General features: G+C 36.3%; 1 protein-coding gene across 2 annotated transcripts; it reads right to left on the reverse strand.

The window, feature by feature from the left end:
• Positions 1-770: 770 nt before the first annotated feature.
• On the reverse strand, positions 771-17,412 carry LOC113045358 (next to BRCA1 gene 1 protein-like). 2 transcript variants are annotated; one of them, XM_026205701.1, is made up of 21 exons: positions 17,177-17,411; positions 15,944-16,006; positions 15,765-15,783; positions 15,560-15,582; positions 13,782-14,012; positions 13,378-13,455; positions 12,319-12,515; positions 12,018-12,143; positions 11,734-11,937; positions 9,140-9,299; positions 8,782-9,051; positions 8,062-8,190; positions 7,880-7,955; positions 6,612-6,722; positions 6,354-6,527; positions 5,738-5,935; positions 5,177-5,594; positions 4,052-4,134; positions 3,808-3,877; positions 3,584-3,680; positions 771-3,225 (listed from the first exon to the last, which is right to left on the reverse strand). In XM_026205701.1, the coding sequence occupies exons 1-21, from the start codon at positions 17,276-17,278 to the stop codon at positions 3,052-3,054; spliced, it is 3,003 nt and encodes a 1,000-aa protein (XP_026061486.1). In that variant the 5' UTR covers positions 17,279-17,411; the 3' UTR covers positions 771-3,051. The 2 variants fall into 2 exon arrangements, with proteins under 2 accessions (XP_026061486.1, XP_026061496.1); XM_026205711.1 differs by having other exon boundaries at positions 3,052-3,225; positions 13,824-14,012; positions 17,177-17,412.
• Positions 17,413-18,030: the final 618 nt, after the last annotated feature.

The following is an 18,030-nucleotide window of genomic DNA, read 5'->3' on the forward strand; positions in this document are numbered from 1 at the left end:
TGTCCCTTTTAATGTTGGTGCAAGCCTTATAATATGTAATTTGGCTGTTTTCTGTCTGGTTGGAACAAGGATTATTGGAGATATGGGGTTTTTGCAACATATTGTATAATTATCTTAATACAAAACATGCAGTTGTCAGCACTGAATAGACTTGCCTCTATAGTCAAAAAACATTCCTCTGACTTGCTCTATATTCCTCTGACTTGCTTTATATTTTCCATATAGCAAATCCAGGTTTACAGTGCAGGCTTAAACTGTTAAACTGAGGTGATTTTTTAACAGCAATTTCATAAAATCTTGACTTATAAATCAACGTTTATAATGTTATAATACACTGAATTTTTTTGTATTGCAAGCATGCACGTCTATTAAAATAAAGAGATACATTGATGAATACACTAAATCACAATTTGGTCTAAATGAAATTTTATTTTCTGTTATACAACAAATAGGTGAAAATAACTTAAGTTATCAAAAGATAAAAAAAGTTTTAAAAAAATTATAAATAGGGGTTTGCCAGAAGAAGAAAAAAATCATGCTTTTAGTGTGCAGTGTTCATAACTTCCAAAACACAATCCACAATGAATTTTAAATAAATTTAAATACATTTTGTGCCATCTGAACTCTATTATAAAACTAGCTTCTCCAAACATGTCGGTGGCTATATTTCTAGCATGTGGGTTAAGTGTTATGTGAAATTTTAATAATCTTTAAAGAACCCCATACTTTGGATTTTATGGTGCTTTGTTATAAAAGACTGGAAGCAAAAGTATGACATACAAGAATATTTATTACAGACAGATGTGTACATTTATTGCAGAGACACTGAATGCTCCATTCAGGCATCATACATAGAGGCACATCTGCCTTCACTGATTATGTTTTACAATCATTTGATCCAGACAGTTCCACCCAGAACCTCTACTGATTGCTGCAAGTACCAAGACCACCTTACGGCTTTCCTAAGGAATGTGCTAAAACATATATTTTAACCCTAGATCTGGAAAAACAAGTGGGTGATGATGATCGGTGATGATGGATATACCACTTGTGAGAGCTTCATGGATTACAGCAAATCAGGATATATCATTTATAAGGAATGCTTTCCACACTCTAGACCAGGGGTCTTCAACTAAAATTGCTTGAGGTCCAGTAATGAACCCTCATCACTAGCCGAGATCTAGACAGTTATATGCCTAAAAACATGATTTTTTTTTAAGACTGTTTAAAACCTGCCCAAATAAAATGACAAAAAAAAATGTACAGTTCAGACATAAGTTTTCACAAAATAAAAAGTTTATAAAATGATCAACTTAACATTTCAGCATTTAAACCAGTCAAAAGTATCAGTTATTCTATTAATTAAATAACAAATATATTTTTTTCTGTCTTAATTGTTTAGATTTTTATAATGCATTATCATCTTGTTGATCCACAAGTTCACATTTACAATGTGTTTGTAACATGAAAACGAGTTGATTTTCACATTGGTCTGAACAAACACAGCAGACTGGATTATTGAGAATGCACATTCATTCTCTGCCAGTAGGAGGCGCTTTTGTAACGGCAGAAATACAGCAGTTTCCCCGGAAGTGCAGCACATGACTTTGAAATTTGCAGCTCCCATGTTTAATCAATAAAATCATCGCCTTTTGAAGTTTAAATCACCACACTAAGCTGTTTCACAATTTCAGACCTCATGAAATCATAATTAAGAATTCCTTATATAATTTAAGAATTTTATGGCCTTAAATTTGATACAACTAAATTTAAGGACCTGTCAACTTTCCTTGTTTTCGAGAATGTCATTTTCACTCACTGAAAGTTTCATGTCTAGGCTCTGCTCATTTCACTGCAATTCTGAATGTAGCAACAGATAAAACTGCAGTAGTGAAATGTGCCACCATAGGACCCAAACTGCTCTACTGTAATTTCCTTGATGTGCTTGATATAAATTTGATTTTATTATAAAACAGCGTTTGGCATTTCTTTATTTCATTATGTCAAAAGGCTTTGCGGCCCGGATTCAGACTGGAGTCTGCCAGCTGGCGACCCCTGCTCTAGACAGTAGGTAGTTTCAAAATCTCCCGCTGAAGAAAAGTGCTGAGATACATTCTTCATCACACTAAATACAATAGCCATTTAATTATCAAAATATATATAATTTGGATGGGTTTTTTTTTTTTTTTTTTGGAATGAACAGTCGACTGTTTTGTCTCCCACTTTTGATGTGTCCTACCATGTAAAATTGGAGTTAAATATGTCATGATTGCATTTGCCTCTTTTACCGTTTAAAGCATGAATTAATACACACTACACTCTCCAGTTGAGTCCGCTTAACTAATCAAATGCTTTGTTGCTTTAAGCTGTAACATTTTATATATATTTAAATGCCAACGCATTAACAAAGTGCAGTATATGCCCTATTTCATGGACTTTGTAGAAACAAATCAATGGTATTCAATATAATAATAATAATTTCCACATGTATTATAAGCAACAACAGTTAAAGATTACGGAGGAAAAAAACATTCACACACTAAACTTAATATTGACTTCTCCAGTAAGGAATAGTTAAATTTATCATCTTGTGTCCATGTAAAGGAGTGATTCATCTATTTGGTCTTGGCTGATGATTAAGAGTCCACACAAAGCCAGATTGATTGCACTTTTGCAGAGCTTTTCATAGTTTAACTATTAGAATGTTTTGTTGTTAATTACACTATATTTTAAAATGTTTTTATTAAAAGCATGGCATATTTCTTGAATAGCTTTGGATTATTAATTACCTATTAGTGTTCATTAGCTACCCATGATCATCAGTGAAAACATTAATGCCCACTAACAACAAACTTTAACAAGCACAGTTGTAATGATGATGAACTGCTTCTCTAATCATTATCTGTTACACTTTGGAGCAGACAGATTCACACACACTATCTTTACAACCCAGGTGGAATGAAAGTCTGTATCATGGAATGGGCTGCTGATTGCACATAGAAAAAAATAAAAACTGAGATATGAGAGAAACAAAAATAATTGACCAGTATCTCAGTAGCGTGTTGTGTACCAGTCATTGTCAGTCATCTGCACCAGTTCATTTACCACATCCAGCAGGTTGCGGTTGTGTTTCTGTAGCAGACGTTGATTTAGCGCCCGGTCACCGAAGCCCATCTCTACCAGCACGGCCATCATGGCGTCATGAGAAGCGGCATCTTCTGGGAGCTACACAACCCAAAAAACTACTGATATATGTCCCAAATATTGCACTGTACACTTTTACACAGTGGCAAAATAAATTTTAATCATAGTTTGATATAAATTAATCCCCTTTAAGCACAATCTTTTTATAAACTTGTATAAATTTACTTTTTTCATTTATACGTTTTATAATAACAAGTAATGAATTATACAATAGTAATATTTTTATTCCTTTTTAATATAGGATAGAAGAGGATATTGTTCAGCATCTTACACCGCTGCCACATTCATAGATGCTTTATCAAGTTAAAAGAAGCTTAGCTTATTTCAAAATGTTTTTTTTCCCCATTCTGCATCCCATATGAACGGCTCTTAAACTCACCTTCTCAGACCCGGTCTGTCCAGTGAAAAGAGCTTTATAGGCAGATGCTGCCACGGACAGAGCACCCTTCACCAATCCACCTGTAATGCTATTAGCCCTGAGGAAAGTCAATATTGAGAAAGAATAAGAATCCAAGCGATAGAAATAAAAGCAGACAATGCAATAATTTTCCTGGATGAACTTCCATGAGGACGAAACGTGTGGTTGTGTGCATTGTAACTCACCTGAGCTCTTCTGTTTCAGACTTAACAGATGCTACGGAGTTCTCCGGGTCAGGTTGATTAGGCTCAGAGACTACATATATAAATAAATAATAAAATACATAAATAAAAAACAGATCAAATTTCAAATGTAGTTTTGTATATCTTTTAACATACTGTCTCTTTTGTCTCATATTCATTCAAAAAGGCACTTATTCACAACCTGGCATGGTTTAATACTTCAATATCCCGCTGTGTTTCCCCTCACCTTTCTCCTCATCACCTGGCTCTGTAGGATTACTCCTCTCCTGCTCCTCTGCTCCATGTTCTGTCTGCCCTTGTGTCTCTTTGCTGGATAAAGAGATTTTATATGTATTAAGCTAAATTTAACATATCAGTATCAGTGACACTAAGTTATGAGAACGTGGTGAAGGAAATCTAGGCTGTGATATGGAGTAGCAATGTGTGTGCAGGATATTGTGAGTCGTCAGTGTACATCTGCCTGCTTAAATTGGAAACAAGAACATTCTCACATGACCGAGATACCAAATTTGATTAGTGACCAAGAAATAGTGCAGAATCTTAATCTTATTCATTTCATGGTATGACCTATTTTTCTTGTAAATAGAACAACCACCCCCCCCCCATCCCACAACATTTGGCTAATTCAATTTGGTTAACTAAACACAGTAAGCCATTCAGCATGTCATGTTCTCAGATGAAAATAAACCATTCATAGTAAAGTCCTTCACAATGAGCCACTTCTCAATATTTAAGCTGTACAAATTTTACATATTGCTACTGTAAGACTTACAGAGCCTCAGACACTTTGATCCTGAATGGTCAATATCATTATATAATGTTCCACATGAATGCAAGTGATATTCACGGGGTCAAGTGATCATGTTTGGTATCATTTGAAATTTCTCATTGCAACTGGTACAACAGTCTCAAACTTACAAGGAGTAAAATAAAAGGAAATACTGATCCTAAGAGTTTAGAGATATGTTGCTTACTGTGGAAGGTGTGCTCTTTCCCAGTGTCTTTCATGCAGATTACCATCCGTCCCCTAAAGGTGTAAACTCTCCACGTCTAGGCCTTGATCAATGCAATGCATACACTCCATACCATGTAATGTATCTTTAATATATGGATAACCTCGTTGGGCCAACTGGGTGGACCTTATACTACTTTAGCACCTATTTTTAACACTGTCAAAATGCATCACCAGAAAAGTCCTAATTATACATCACTGTTTCAGTGAATGATTTCGGCCCTGAAAAACTATATTTTGCTGTTTCTTTTGGGAAACCTTTCGGTTGGCAAAATTTAGATGCATCACTAGTCTAACTGACCTCTGAGCTCAGTCTATTACCGCTCTGTATAAACTTACTAGGTCTTAATCGAGGATCCTGGAGCCACTACAATCACAGGGGTGAGCGGCACAGCGTCCAGAGTCTGGGAGGCACAGAGCATGTCATTAGCATCCGCACTAACAGCAGCAACAGGGCTCTGGAGCTCTACGGTCTCCACTGATTCTACTTTGTCCCCCTCTACAAGCTCTTCTCCAGGCTGCGACAGGGCTGAGCTGTACATTGACTCTCCTAATGGACGGCTGGTGTCAAAGCAATCAGGGAGGATGATGATATAGTCTTCTGAAGAAGCAGATGAAGTTCTGCTGCGGGTTTCCTTAGCTGCTTCTGTGTCCCGCACTTGCTCTTTCTTATCCACTTCCTCCTCTCCCTCTTCTACAGGATCTCCACCTGCAGGTTCCACCAGGATCTGCTCGATGTCAGACTCGTGACCCTCATCTAAACATAAGAACGATCACTTTAATCGCTTAAAAATGTACTGTCTTTGGTAAGAAGTTATTTTAATCACCTTTAAAGAATTCAAATTTTTTGATGTAGAAAACAACAATGGTCAGAAGTAAATATTCTGAATGACCTGTTACCTGCGCTAATGAGCTCTGCTGGAAGCGTCAGCAAGGGAGCAGCTATATCGGTGGTCTCTGTCTGGGGTGAAGCTGGGCTGGAGATTTGTGCCATCTCTACTTTCAGTAGAGCTGGAGCAGATATGAGCCCTGTTTCTGAAACCTTCCCTGATGTACTCTCACAAAGCGACATTGAACCTTGGGGGGCTGGACGCACCACTTAACATGGGAAGAATTGATATAAAATTAATTTTAGAAACTCCTTAACTACCTTCTACTTAAAAAACTGCTAATAATGTACATTACTGCACTGCCGTGATGTTTGCTTTTATTCAGTGGAACAATATTTTCATAGAAAGCAATAAAAGGTTCATAAGAACAGAATTTATTAAATCTTACTGGCCAAATTTTTAAGCAGTAGAGTATAGTTTTACTATAAAAATCTTACTAGGGACAGGGACTAGATCAACACTAAAATGAAAAAGTACCAATACAGTTATTCTACATAATTCACAATCTGATTACACATGGTCAAGTGAGAAGTTTGAAATTGACTTATGTGCTACCAATAAAAAAAAAGACTGTTATTTCCAGGAAAAGCAAAAAGGTACATCTTCCCACAGCTGGCATCACAAACCTTTAGCTGGGCATGTCCCACAAAGCGCCCCATGCTTTGCTATTTCACGGGTCACTTCCAGGGTGAGAGAGCGGATAACAGATGGACTGAGGAACTGAGGCCCAGTGATGATGTCCTCTCCTTTCTCTTGTGCTGGGACGCCCTCTAACTCTGTTCCCTGGGCCACATCTGTGACTATGACATCAGAAGTGGTTCATAAATATAACAAGCTATACAATTACTAACAGCAACACACAGAGAAAAGAGTTGAATGTTTACCCAGGATGCTGCTGACCCCTTGGGCTTCTGTTTCCTCTTGGATGAGTCCCAGTGTTGGTTTCTCCTGTAGAGGTCCCTCATGGGGCAGAGGTGATATGCATGGAGTAATGTCTTCATATATTTACAGAGATGAAGAGAGAGAGAATATTAGAAAAGGTAGAAATCTATATATTTTTTCTTTAAAGTGATGGTTAAAAATGTTTATGCATAATCCATAAAAGCCGTTCATTCTAATTTTTTGGTAACACTTTATAATAACTGCATGCTATTAATCATTGGTTAAGCATTAGGAAACAGTTAATTCATCATTTATAAAGCATTAATAGACATTTATAAGCAGTTTATAAATACAGATATAAATGCATTATAACTGATTTAAAAGCATATCTATAATGTGTTTAATAATTGTTTTTTCATACTTTATTAATGATCAATTTATCATTTCTAAATTAATTATAGCATTATTTACACACCAGTTATTAAGGAGTTGTCAATGGTTCATAAGATCACTTAGAAATTGTAAGTAAATGATTAATAAACTATTTAAATGTGCATTCATACATCTTTTTATTCAGACATATAGTAATAGTTACTTATAGTGTTAATAAATGGTTTATTAACATGTATTTCTACTGTAATTCAGGGTTAATTCAGGTAGTTATAAAACATATGTAGTTGTTAGTTAACTATTTTTGTGAGCTTATCTAAAGTGAGGACTATTTATGCCTTGTAAAGCTTTTACAAATGAGATTCAAAGGCTGTTAATATTTCTATGTTCTGTATCACTGTGTGGTGTTTGTTTCCTTTTTTTGTGTAGAAGATAACTGAGCCTTTAAATATCCTTTATAAATGCTTTATAAGGCATAACTAGACTCACTTTAGATGAGCTCACATACATAGTTAACTGACCACTACTAAATACTTTATAACTACCTGAATTTACTACATTTCTTGTGATCTTATGAATCACTGGCAACTCCTAAATTTTGGGTTTGTAAATAATGCTATACTTCATTGAGAAATGATAAATTGATAATGAATAAAGTATGAAAATACAATTATTAAACACATTATAGATATGCTTTTAAATCAAGAATAAAGCATTTATATCTGTATTTATAAACTGCTTATTACTGTCTATTAATGCTTTATAAATTATGAATTATCTGTTTACTAATGCTTAATTAATGATTAATAGTGTGCAGTTATTATAAAGTGTTACCAATTTTTTGCAACACCTTACAGACTTATTCCAGAATTGAAGTTACCTGCAGGAGTGTTGTTAGGCACACTCTCCAACTCTTGCACAATGTTGATGTCCAGCAGTTCAAAAGACAGTAAGTCCTGAGTAAAAAACATAACAGAGAGTGTGGAATTTACAATGGAGTCAAACTTTCTTCATCAGACATGATGGGTCTTGTGAATCATGCTGATTGTTGTTTGGTCATACCTGAGCTGTGAGCAAGTCTATAGATGGAATGTAGAATTCCTGATCACAGTCCTGGTTTACTGACAAAAGCAGTTGTTCCCTTGAGGCCCGGCATTTCTCCTCCCTCTCAAGAGTGTGGGAAGACTTCTCCTGAAAGTGTCAGACAGGGTGAAAATGGCTACAGAAAAACAATTACAAAATTAAACTAACAATAACTTTATACTGGCCAAAAACCTAAAATATATTATATATTTGGTCCCCATTTTTTATTTTCAATTTGTCTTTTTGATTTAGTTTCCATTTTATATATATAATTTCCTAGTTTCAGTTTATTCAGTTTTTATTTTTAGCTTTAGTAATTTCAGGGCTGCGAAAGTTTAACTGGTTTCATTTTAAAAAGTTGACCAGATTTTTTCATGTTTACTGCAGGAGGGCTGTATTGGTTGTAAAAAATGTTACATAAAAATTATATAATATAATATACCCATCAAAAGCAAACTACAATAATTTGTTTTTATTTTAGTTTAGTTTTGGAGTCATGAAAATGTATTTTAGTACAGTTTCTGTGTTCCTCCAGTTTTGCTAGGTTTAACAATTTTCTTTTTTAATTTAGATTAAATTTAATTTCTTCTTATGATAATAACACTGATTTTACCATTTTATATATTCCTGTGTAAATTAGAACATCTGCACAAGAAGATTTCTGGGTTGGTTGAGACTGTCTCTGGACTGTTCTCTTACCCGTGGGGTGACACAGGGAGACACCAGTAGCCCGTCAGCACAGATGGCTGTCGGAGCATGTGGATCCACAACGATGCTGCACCAAACGCGTGGTCCAAACTGCTCTCCTCTGTGTGCCAGGCGCCAATGGGACGTATAGGTGCCCTCTAACGTCGGAGCACAAAGTGCCACACTGATGACACCCACCTGACCTGGCTGTAGAGTGGGTACTGCGACCTCCCGCCATCTTTCACCGGAGCCCACTGCCAAGTTCCCCCACATAAACTTCAACTGAGGACGAATTGTGACACAATCAGGTTCCAATTTTCTCTTGTGTGTATACAGATTTGTGTGTGTCTGTTTGAGAGTCAAAGTGTACCTTGGTCTCAGAGTCCCAGCACACTCTGCCACTGTTCTTCATTTTCCAGTATTTGATGAACTTGGTCCCAGGACGCAGACGTGATCCATCAGGCAGGTTTTCATCCAAGAGTAGAGCTGTCATAGCTGGCACAGCAAGTGGGCATGGACGTTTAGGACGACTGCAACCAAGACAGTGTAAATTAAATGGCATCTTATCATCACTAATTACATTTTAAACTCTTGTGATCAGTTCAGTAAGATTATACTTTGGGGAGTTTTTTTTTTTTCCTTTGTGGGGCTGACATAATAGTTTTTGTAACATTGTAACGTTTTGTATTAATAATATAACATTTGATTTTAATTATTATACTATTAATAAATGATGAAATGTAATTAAATATCAATACAAATAAAAAATACAGAGTTTTTCTGGTGTCAGCCAGGTAAATGACTACATTAACACATGGGCCCCTACATTACACTTCAACATGGCTCAGCCAGTCATGATGGGGTAATAAGAAGTAGAATAGATAGCTTTATTCTCAAATGCCAGAAAAACATCTTATGCAGCAGAGGTGTTTGATTCTCGATAATGATAAGTAGACTTGATTTTGCTGGGCATGTTATTGTGGTATTTTGGCAGGTTTAACAGAAGTAACAGAAATGCACTTTTCTAGGGTGATTTTTTTCAAACCTAAATAAATGTATGTATCAACTTTTGTCAAATTGTTTAATTCTTAAAACTTTAAATAGAAATAAATTATTCGGCTGTTAACAATCAAATGAGATCAGTACCAGCAAAATTTGTTTGCAATGCAGTGCTGGCACAGAATCTAAAATTGGCATTTAGATGCATTTACACAGACTGTTTAACAATGTAGTACATGAATGCAGTAATAAATGCATAAATAATGTTTTGATATTTTAAAATCATGATATCTGAAATTATTTTTGCGGAGAAAGGGAAAATATACTTTAAATATAAACCTAAAATTGGCAGTAGGTGGCAAATCACTTCATGAGTGAGTCATTGAGTTTTCATTCAACTGATTAGTTCAAACAGCTGATTGATTCATTGCTGTTGTCATTTACTGGCTCAACGTGCTTCCTCCTGAGAATAATGTGACCTGTGCTGACAAGAAGATTCACAATGAGCAAAAAAAAAAAAAAAAAAAACTTTCTTTATTAAAAGACCTTCAAAATTATTTATGATTTGTTGGAATCTCACAAAAAAATGACTGCGCCACACCCGTTTGAAATTGATAGAGTGAAGTCCTCTGTCTTTTCTTATTATTAATTACTATATTAATAATCACACAATACAGCTATTTTTATTTTATTTTATCTTTGCTTTTATAAATGAGAAAAACAATAGAACAAATTGCATAAAAAAACAAACATACAAATAATGCATTACCTTTAATAATTTATATCTAAACTTAAGCATTCATGTACGAAAAACAAACAGTCAATGTAAAAAATTTGTTCATTACAAATTAATTGATTATTAATACTACAAAAGCAGTTCAATGAAGCGATTTCCTCTTTTCTTTTATTGTTAGATAAACATTATGATACATGATACAGATGTCCTATACTGTAATGCACGGATGTACTATAATGTTACACATCAGATGTTTTACCCCAACAGTTCCCAAAGCGTTCACTTAAAACAGAACAGATTATGTTTGTGTGAATACTGAAAAACTGTGATTCTGTAAATGTGTATTTATCGGGAATGTTATATGCACGCACTTCGAATGACAGTCAGCGGCAGAAGCAAGAGGTCATCCTCTCAGAAAACAGAAAAATAAAGATAATTTTAGATGTCTAATTACTACCTGGAGCATTTTTTTCACGTGGTATTTATATATATATATATATATATATATATATATATTGCCTGTAGATCAAAATAGCCCATTTGAATTTACATTAATTTTGCCAGCACGGGTCACAAACCGCAGAGAAGTATCAAATTGTCACATCATTTGATGATGTACAGAACATAATGCCTCAGTAAATCTGATCTGCATGTTTACATGGCAGTTGCATTGGCACATATCTGATTTATTTCCCATTTATTTCCACTGATACAATGACGTTTACACTGTTACAGAACAGATCCGATCTGTGTCACATATGTGCAAAAAAAAACGGAATTGGGTCACATTTAACTGGCAGCATAAATGAGGCCTATGTGTATTTTTAATGGACTAAATCACACAGTGAACGCGTTAACTCAAAAATGTGCTTACACATTATTCTAACCTACATCTCAGTGTATGTGTGCACTCTTTGGCTGTGTTTTTGCGTAGACTCAACAATGTCAAATCGCATATCATTTAAACAACAATTATGATATTATTGTAGTCTATATTGCACACCCCTATTAAGCAGTTGAAATTTTAATATAGGACTAATATGATGGAAGGGGGGAAAGCTGCCAAAAAGGCATCAGGTATTTGTTCATGGCAATAATGATTCTTTAAAAATTACATCATACAAGTTTGGAACAACATGACGTTGAGTAAATGGCAGAAGTTTCAATTTTGGGGGAACTATCACTTTAATATGCTCTTCCTCAGGTGGTAAAGGGGTGTAAGCTCTTACTCTGGGCTATTTGCCTGTGTGGCACGTGGCTGCAGCAGGACGGGTGAAGAGCTCCCTTCTCCAGCAGTGCTCCACTGCAGTCCCCTCCTCTCCATTCTCAGTTGCTTCCTGATCTCCTTCACCTCCGCCTTGAGCTGGCGCTTCTCAGCTTTAAGACGCTGCTTCTCAGCCTTACGAAAGCTCCGGTCACCCCTTCTGTAGAACCTTCAGTCGTAGAGTAAAATATGTTTAACTATTCTGAACTTTAAAACCAAGACAACCTAAAGCAGAGGACCAATGCCCACCTGCTGTGATCTGGTGCTGGGGAACCGTGCTCGGGAATAGACAGGGGAGTTCTGGCTCTCACAAGGTTGTGGCTTGGATCATGTGAGAAGCTACATGGCTCACATAGAGTGCAGGAAGTACACACACTGTGCAGAAAGAAACAATGAAACAGAAAAAAGGAAACAGAAATGAAAGGCACACATTAAACCAGGCATCCAGTTATAAATGATATGCCTCATGCAAACATATGTCTCCCTTTGAAGCAATTATATTAGCATAAGATTCAGATACAGACATCCACATCACAGAGAGCTCTCTAACCTGCATTGGTATCCACCGCCGGTGGTCTGGCCCCGACAGCTACTGCAGGCTGGAGCTGGACTTGGGGCCCCAGGCAGAGTGGATGAGGTGACCTCAGGAACCTGAGGATCTGCTCCCACTGGCTTATGGATGCAGCATTGTCCAGAGAACTCCCTACAGATCTTCTCTACGGCCTCTCTAACCACTTGATCCTTGAACTGTGGCAGTTATCATATTTTGAAGAGAAAAAAATTGAGACACAAACATTTCCAATATTAGGATTTGTCTCCACTGCTAAAACTGTCAGAATGACACTTTGGAATAGTTCACCCTAAAATCAAAATTCTGTAATTGAAAGATTTTCTGGTTCCCAATGTCTTCCACAGTATTTTATTTTTCATACTATGGAAGTCAATGGGGACCTGAAACTGTTTGGTTATCCACATTCTTCAAAATATCTTCTTTGATGTTCAAAAGAAAATATTTGTACATGTTCCATACATGTTTGGAACAACTTGAGTATGAGCAAATAATGACTGAATTTAAATTTTGGGGTAAACTACCCTAAGTTAAATTTTTTCAGGTGACGTATCCATTCAAAAACTATGAGACAGTACAACATTTGTCAACTCTTAAAATTGCAGTATAATGGAAGTAGTAACAGATCTTTTCTTTCATATTGAGCTGTACATACGAGTGAAACGATTATAAACAAATGTAAGGCGGGGATGTGGTTCTATGCATTGGCTGTTGATTGGATGGAGGCAGCTCTGAATATGAGCTTGCAGTCGACTGTAAATTTAATCCAGACAGAATGATTGAAGACATCCAGATTATAACACCAGACAGAAGTCTGCCATTGCTCTAGAAGATCAAGATATGACTTATATGTTAATAAAAATTGTGAAGTCGAAGCAAATATTTAAAAATAATATATCTGCACAATCCTTCAGAAATTATTCTAGTATGCTGATTTGGTGCTCAAATATTTATAATGGTTTGTCCACAATAAGATCAATAACATGCTTTAAGAAAACAGATTTTAATTTCATGTTGATTTTAATGTTTTGTTTCTCCAACCTTTTCCATGTATGAAGTGAACCAAGCTGGAGGGGTCTTATCCTCTGCCTTCCCTCCTTTGACTTCATTTACAATTACCTTTAAAACAAAAGCAGGACATTAAAATTGAATATGTGATACACCAGTCATTAACTTACAATGGTGTTAATTATAATAATCAACAGTCTGGAAACCTTTTTCAAATGAATATTACATTTCATGCAAATTACAATAAAACTGTAATCAGAATTCAATTCCATTATTTGGTTTTACCATCAGAACATTAATGTTTTATCATTAAGATTAATTATAATAGTATAATGCACCATTCCAAATAAATAGCAGCCTATAATTTAATAAAACGTTACTGAACAACCGTGGCTACTTCTGTGATTGTGCAAAACCATTGGGTTATAAAATCTTACCAATCCTTCCTCTGGGACTGCAGCCTGAACTTTGCGACTCACCACTTGTGCCAAAGTAGAGCAGTGCTGAGGAGGCCTAAATCCCTTCTTGGGTTCTCCAACAGTACCAGCTTTCACCTGGCCCAAGCCCATCCCAGACCCTGGTGGTGGGCCCGGTCCTGGCACTGTGGCTCTACTGCCCCTTGTCTCATACACATTCATTTGTAGTCTGTTCCCTTGTCGTGCAGCACTCTACAATTACAAACAAAACCACAGTGTATCAATGTAGTGCATTTGCTTTTGAACATTTGTCCATTGCAAAACAATGGATTTAATACACGGTAGCCACTCTAAAAATTAGAAATTTAATTTATGCATTTAGCAGATGCTTTTATCCAAAGCGACTTACAGTGCATTCAGGCTATCAACTTTTACCATAGACAGTAAAAGAAATGGACACAGCGACCCCATTGGAACTCAATTGAGACAAGTGAAGCCCATTTTTAGCGTTTTTTTAGCACTTCCGTTTCTGACGCGCAGACTCAAACTAAGCTTGATGACGTCAGCAACCTGTCTGACAGATGTAAATGTTCTAGTAGCTGTGCGTGCAAACTGCCATCGTTAATCTTGCAGACACGGCGAGCTTGAGAGGGGAGTTCTTTGGCGTGAGTGAGCAGGAGTAAGTATTCTGATTAATTATTTTGTATAGTATTTTAAAATGTAACGCCAGTACGCCATATTAAGTTAATTGCCTGCGAGCTTCTCCACCTGTCTGTACGGTAATGCGACAGAGAGTCGAGTGGTTATAATGCAATCGTTAGCCTATTTTTACAAAAACTGTTTCTACGGGGCCATAGAAGGTAATGGAGCCCTTTATACATTGTCATGTATCTTTAGAAATAAATAATGGACAAACGGGGTCTTTAAACGCCTCAGATGTAAAGTTATTCGCTGTCAAAGTGACGCCAAAATGAATGGAAGTCAATAGGAATGCTAACGCAAGATGGCGGCACGCGCCCGACTTCAACTTCCGGTCGACTTCCTTGCCGCCTGACTTTTACCTATCATGTATTATATGGAATCGAACCCCCAACCTTCCGCTTGTTAACGCGATAATGCTCTACCTCTTGAGCTACAGGAACACACTCTATCAACTCTAAATGAGTGGAACTCAACCTTTTTAGTCCAATGCCCTCCTTAGTCCAATGGAATATTTGAATGGCCTCCTATTTAAGCAGACATGCACCTCTGGTACTTCTTTTAAAGTCACAATAAAGAAACGCAAAAATACGATGTCCGTTTAATGTAGTACATCTTTATTTTTAGTGTCTTTCAATGTTTTAATAACATTTGTTTTAATATACCGTATTTTTCGGACTATAAGTCGCACCTGAGTATAAGTCACATCAGTCCAAAAATACGTCATGATGAGGAAAAAAACATATATAAGTCGCACCGGTCTATGTTTTCAGTAAAGACTACAGGAGCACTGAGCTACATAGAGCGCCCTCTGGTGGCTGGAGAAGGTAATGTTTTCTCTTGGTTCATGTCTCTTAGTTTATTTCTCTCGGTTCATGTGAAATTAATTTTGATAAATAAGTAGCACCTGACTATAAGTCGCAGGACCAGCAAAACTATGAAAAAAAGTGTGACTTATAGTTCGGAAAATACGGTATTTGAATTTAAATGATTTGAATTCTTATTGGGCTGCTCTAAAAGGTTCTGATGCCCCCTGGTTAAGGACCGCTGCTTTTACTGAGTGATATGTCGTAAACAGTGAGATAGCAACAATTCTTTACCTTCAGGGCTTCTTCATATTCCACTGAAAAAAGATAGACTCCAATTAAAGTTATGACATTTTCTCTATGAGTTTAAATATATATATATATATATATATATATATATATATATATATATATATATATATATATATATATATATATATATATAGATTTTTTTTTAATTATTATTATTATTATTTACAGATTGAGACATTTTACTTACATTGGCTGTTGATTGATACCTGAAACAAACAGTTACATACACAATTAGCATGGAATTATTAACTAATAATATAAACAATTTTGTAATTATGTATGTCTCATGTTTTTGTTGGGGGGAAAAAGCAGTTATTAAGAATGCCATTCAAGCAACATCACAAATATTTACTTCTTCACCCTCACCTCTTCATTCTCCTCATCGAAATAAGTCAGTTGAAAATTACACAGGCCAAAAGACCTTTTCACCTGAAGAAAGGAAGATAAGAAAAGTTAACGCAGTAACAACTTTGTGGGAGATGGTCCTCACTCCAGAACACAAGATCCAGGGGCGTGGTTAGATCCAGATCTAACTTCTCCCACCTTACAATCCCTAAACATACCCGTCTCTACAAAAGCCCCTAGATGTGGATCCAGCCACGCCCCTAGACCTTGTGTTCTGCAGTGAGGGGCTACTACTTTTGATGAGATTTATACTTGATTCTGATTGGACAATGTCAACAAATATTTTGAAAAATGACAAGGCCAAGTGCCAGGTGCCATTGAATGTGAGCATGAATGTGGAGGTTCTGGGCTGGTGTGGTTACACGTGATCTGTGGTTGTGAGGCCTGTTTGACATACTGCATAAATAGTAGACCTCTCATCCGGGCAACCTGTTCTGTTTCTCCGTGGTCTCCACAAGTAAGCAAATTTGGTAAATATGAACTCAAATTATTATTTTATAATATTAATTTACGTATTTGATAGTAGCCTTGTAATAACTTAGATAATGTACAGTGGTATTCCAAAATAAAGCCATTCAGGGTGATTTTAGACCCTGACTGGCCAGTCGCCACGTCCAACGGCTGGCTGTTCATTATTACAAACTGAAACGATGCTTAAAAGTAGACCACAAAATGACATTTGCTTGAAACAGATTTGCAGTCAGTGTTTCAAAACCTAGTGAGCTACACATTTGGGTAGCGTTAGCTATACTGTGTCGTAAGGGAGCTTAGTGTGTTTAGAGACAGTCAATAAGACAACATTAACTAAGAGCTTAGTACTGAGATCTAACTTACAGACGTGAGGTTTCCTCTGCTCACAGGATGTCAAACCCCTGAGTAACTGTGGTCTAATCGATGGAGGGTCTGCTCACGTCAGATATAATGTATTTTTTATATATATAAATATGGCTGCTATGTACTGTAATTCGTGCGCTTTGGGATCAAAATGGTCGCTTAACCCACTCTTTCCAAATAATGAAGCTTTTACGTCATTCTGCTCGTCGAAACAGCACACCGAGTAGTGATTGTCACAAGAGATGTCTAGTAATACTACTCTAATCGCATGGGGCAGACATCGGATGACTTCGGGGTGAAAGTGTTTGCGGCATCAAGGTGAGTAATCAGACTGACATCACCTCATCATCTTCTGCTTACCATGGCCTCCATAGACTCCCAGCTCCTCGTCTCCGAGCCAGACAGCAAGAAACTCTTCGCATTCCCTCGGAAATTCACCTTCAGATTGATATAGAAGTCCATGGCGCGAGTACTATTTAAGGCGTTGCATAGGTGAAACCAGAAAAGCTTTGATGAGTTACTGTGCCCTGGCTTCTAGATTTCTCTGATCAAAATGGTCCTTTCTGTTTACATCAGCTACGCAGACACGCCCACCGCGTCAGCTGACAGGAAAATATCTGACGTCACTCAAAACAAAACAATCTAATGTGCAGTGCTGTTTAATTTTAATCGGTAACATCGTGAATGTTAACGTAAAATATTTACTTAGCACAATATTTACAAACACTGTTATCGTCAAGAATTTGATCTATAAATAATAAGAATAAAGTTGGTTACAATATTTACAAAACACTGTTATCGTCAAGAATTTGATCCATAAATAATAAAGAATAAAGTTGGTTAGTGTGTGGTACATTTATAAATAACCTATTGTCAATTCACCCAGCAAGTGAACTGTACATATTTACTTTCCAAAGGCTGAACGTATTTAGTTGTTTATTTTTTAATTTTTTTTATTTTAAGTTCCGGTCCTGGCTTCTGATTGGTCATCACAGATTTCCAGGCGTCTACAAGCATAGACATAAAGGGTAAATGTGATCTCACCTGTTTCTCCATACCTCTTTCTTAAAACATCTGTTCACTGTATCAATATCACTTTGTTGATCATTCATCAGTTGAGTGATTTATTCATCTATCTGAACATTTATGTCAATTTAGTATACTATGTGTGTCTATATGTTTATTTTTCTTTGGTTTCTATTTTAAACTTTCCT

Source organism: Carassius auratus, chromosome 3 (genome assembly GCF_003368295.1).
Source record: "Carassius auratus strain Wakin chromosome 3, ASM336829v1, whole genome shotgun sequence".
Taxonomy (NCBI): Eukaryota; Metazoa; Chordata; class Actinopteri; order Cypriniformes; family Cyprinidae; genus Carassius; species Carassius auratus.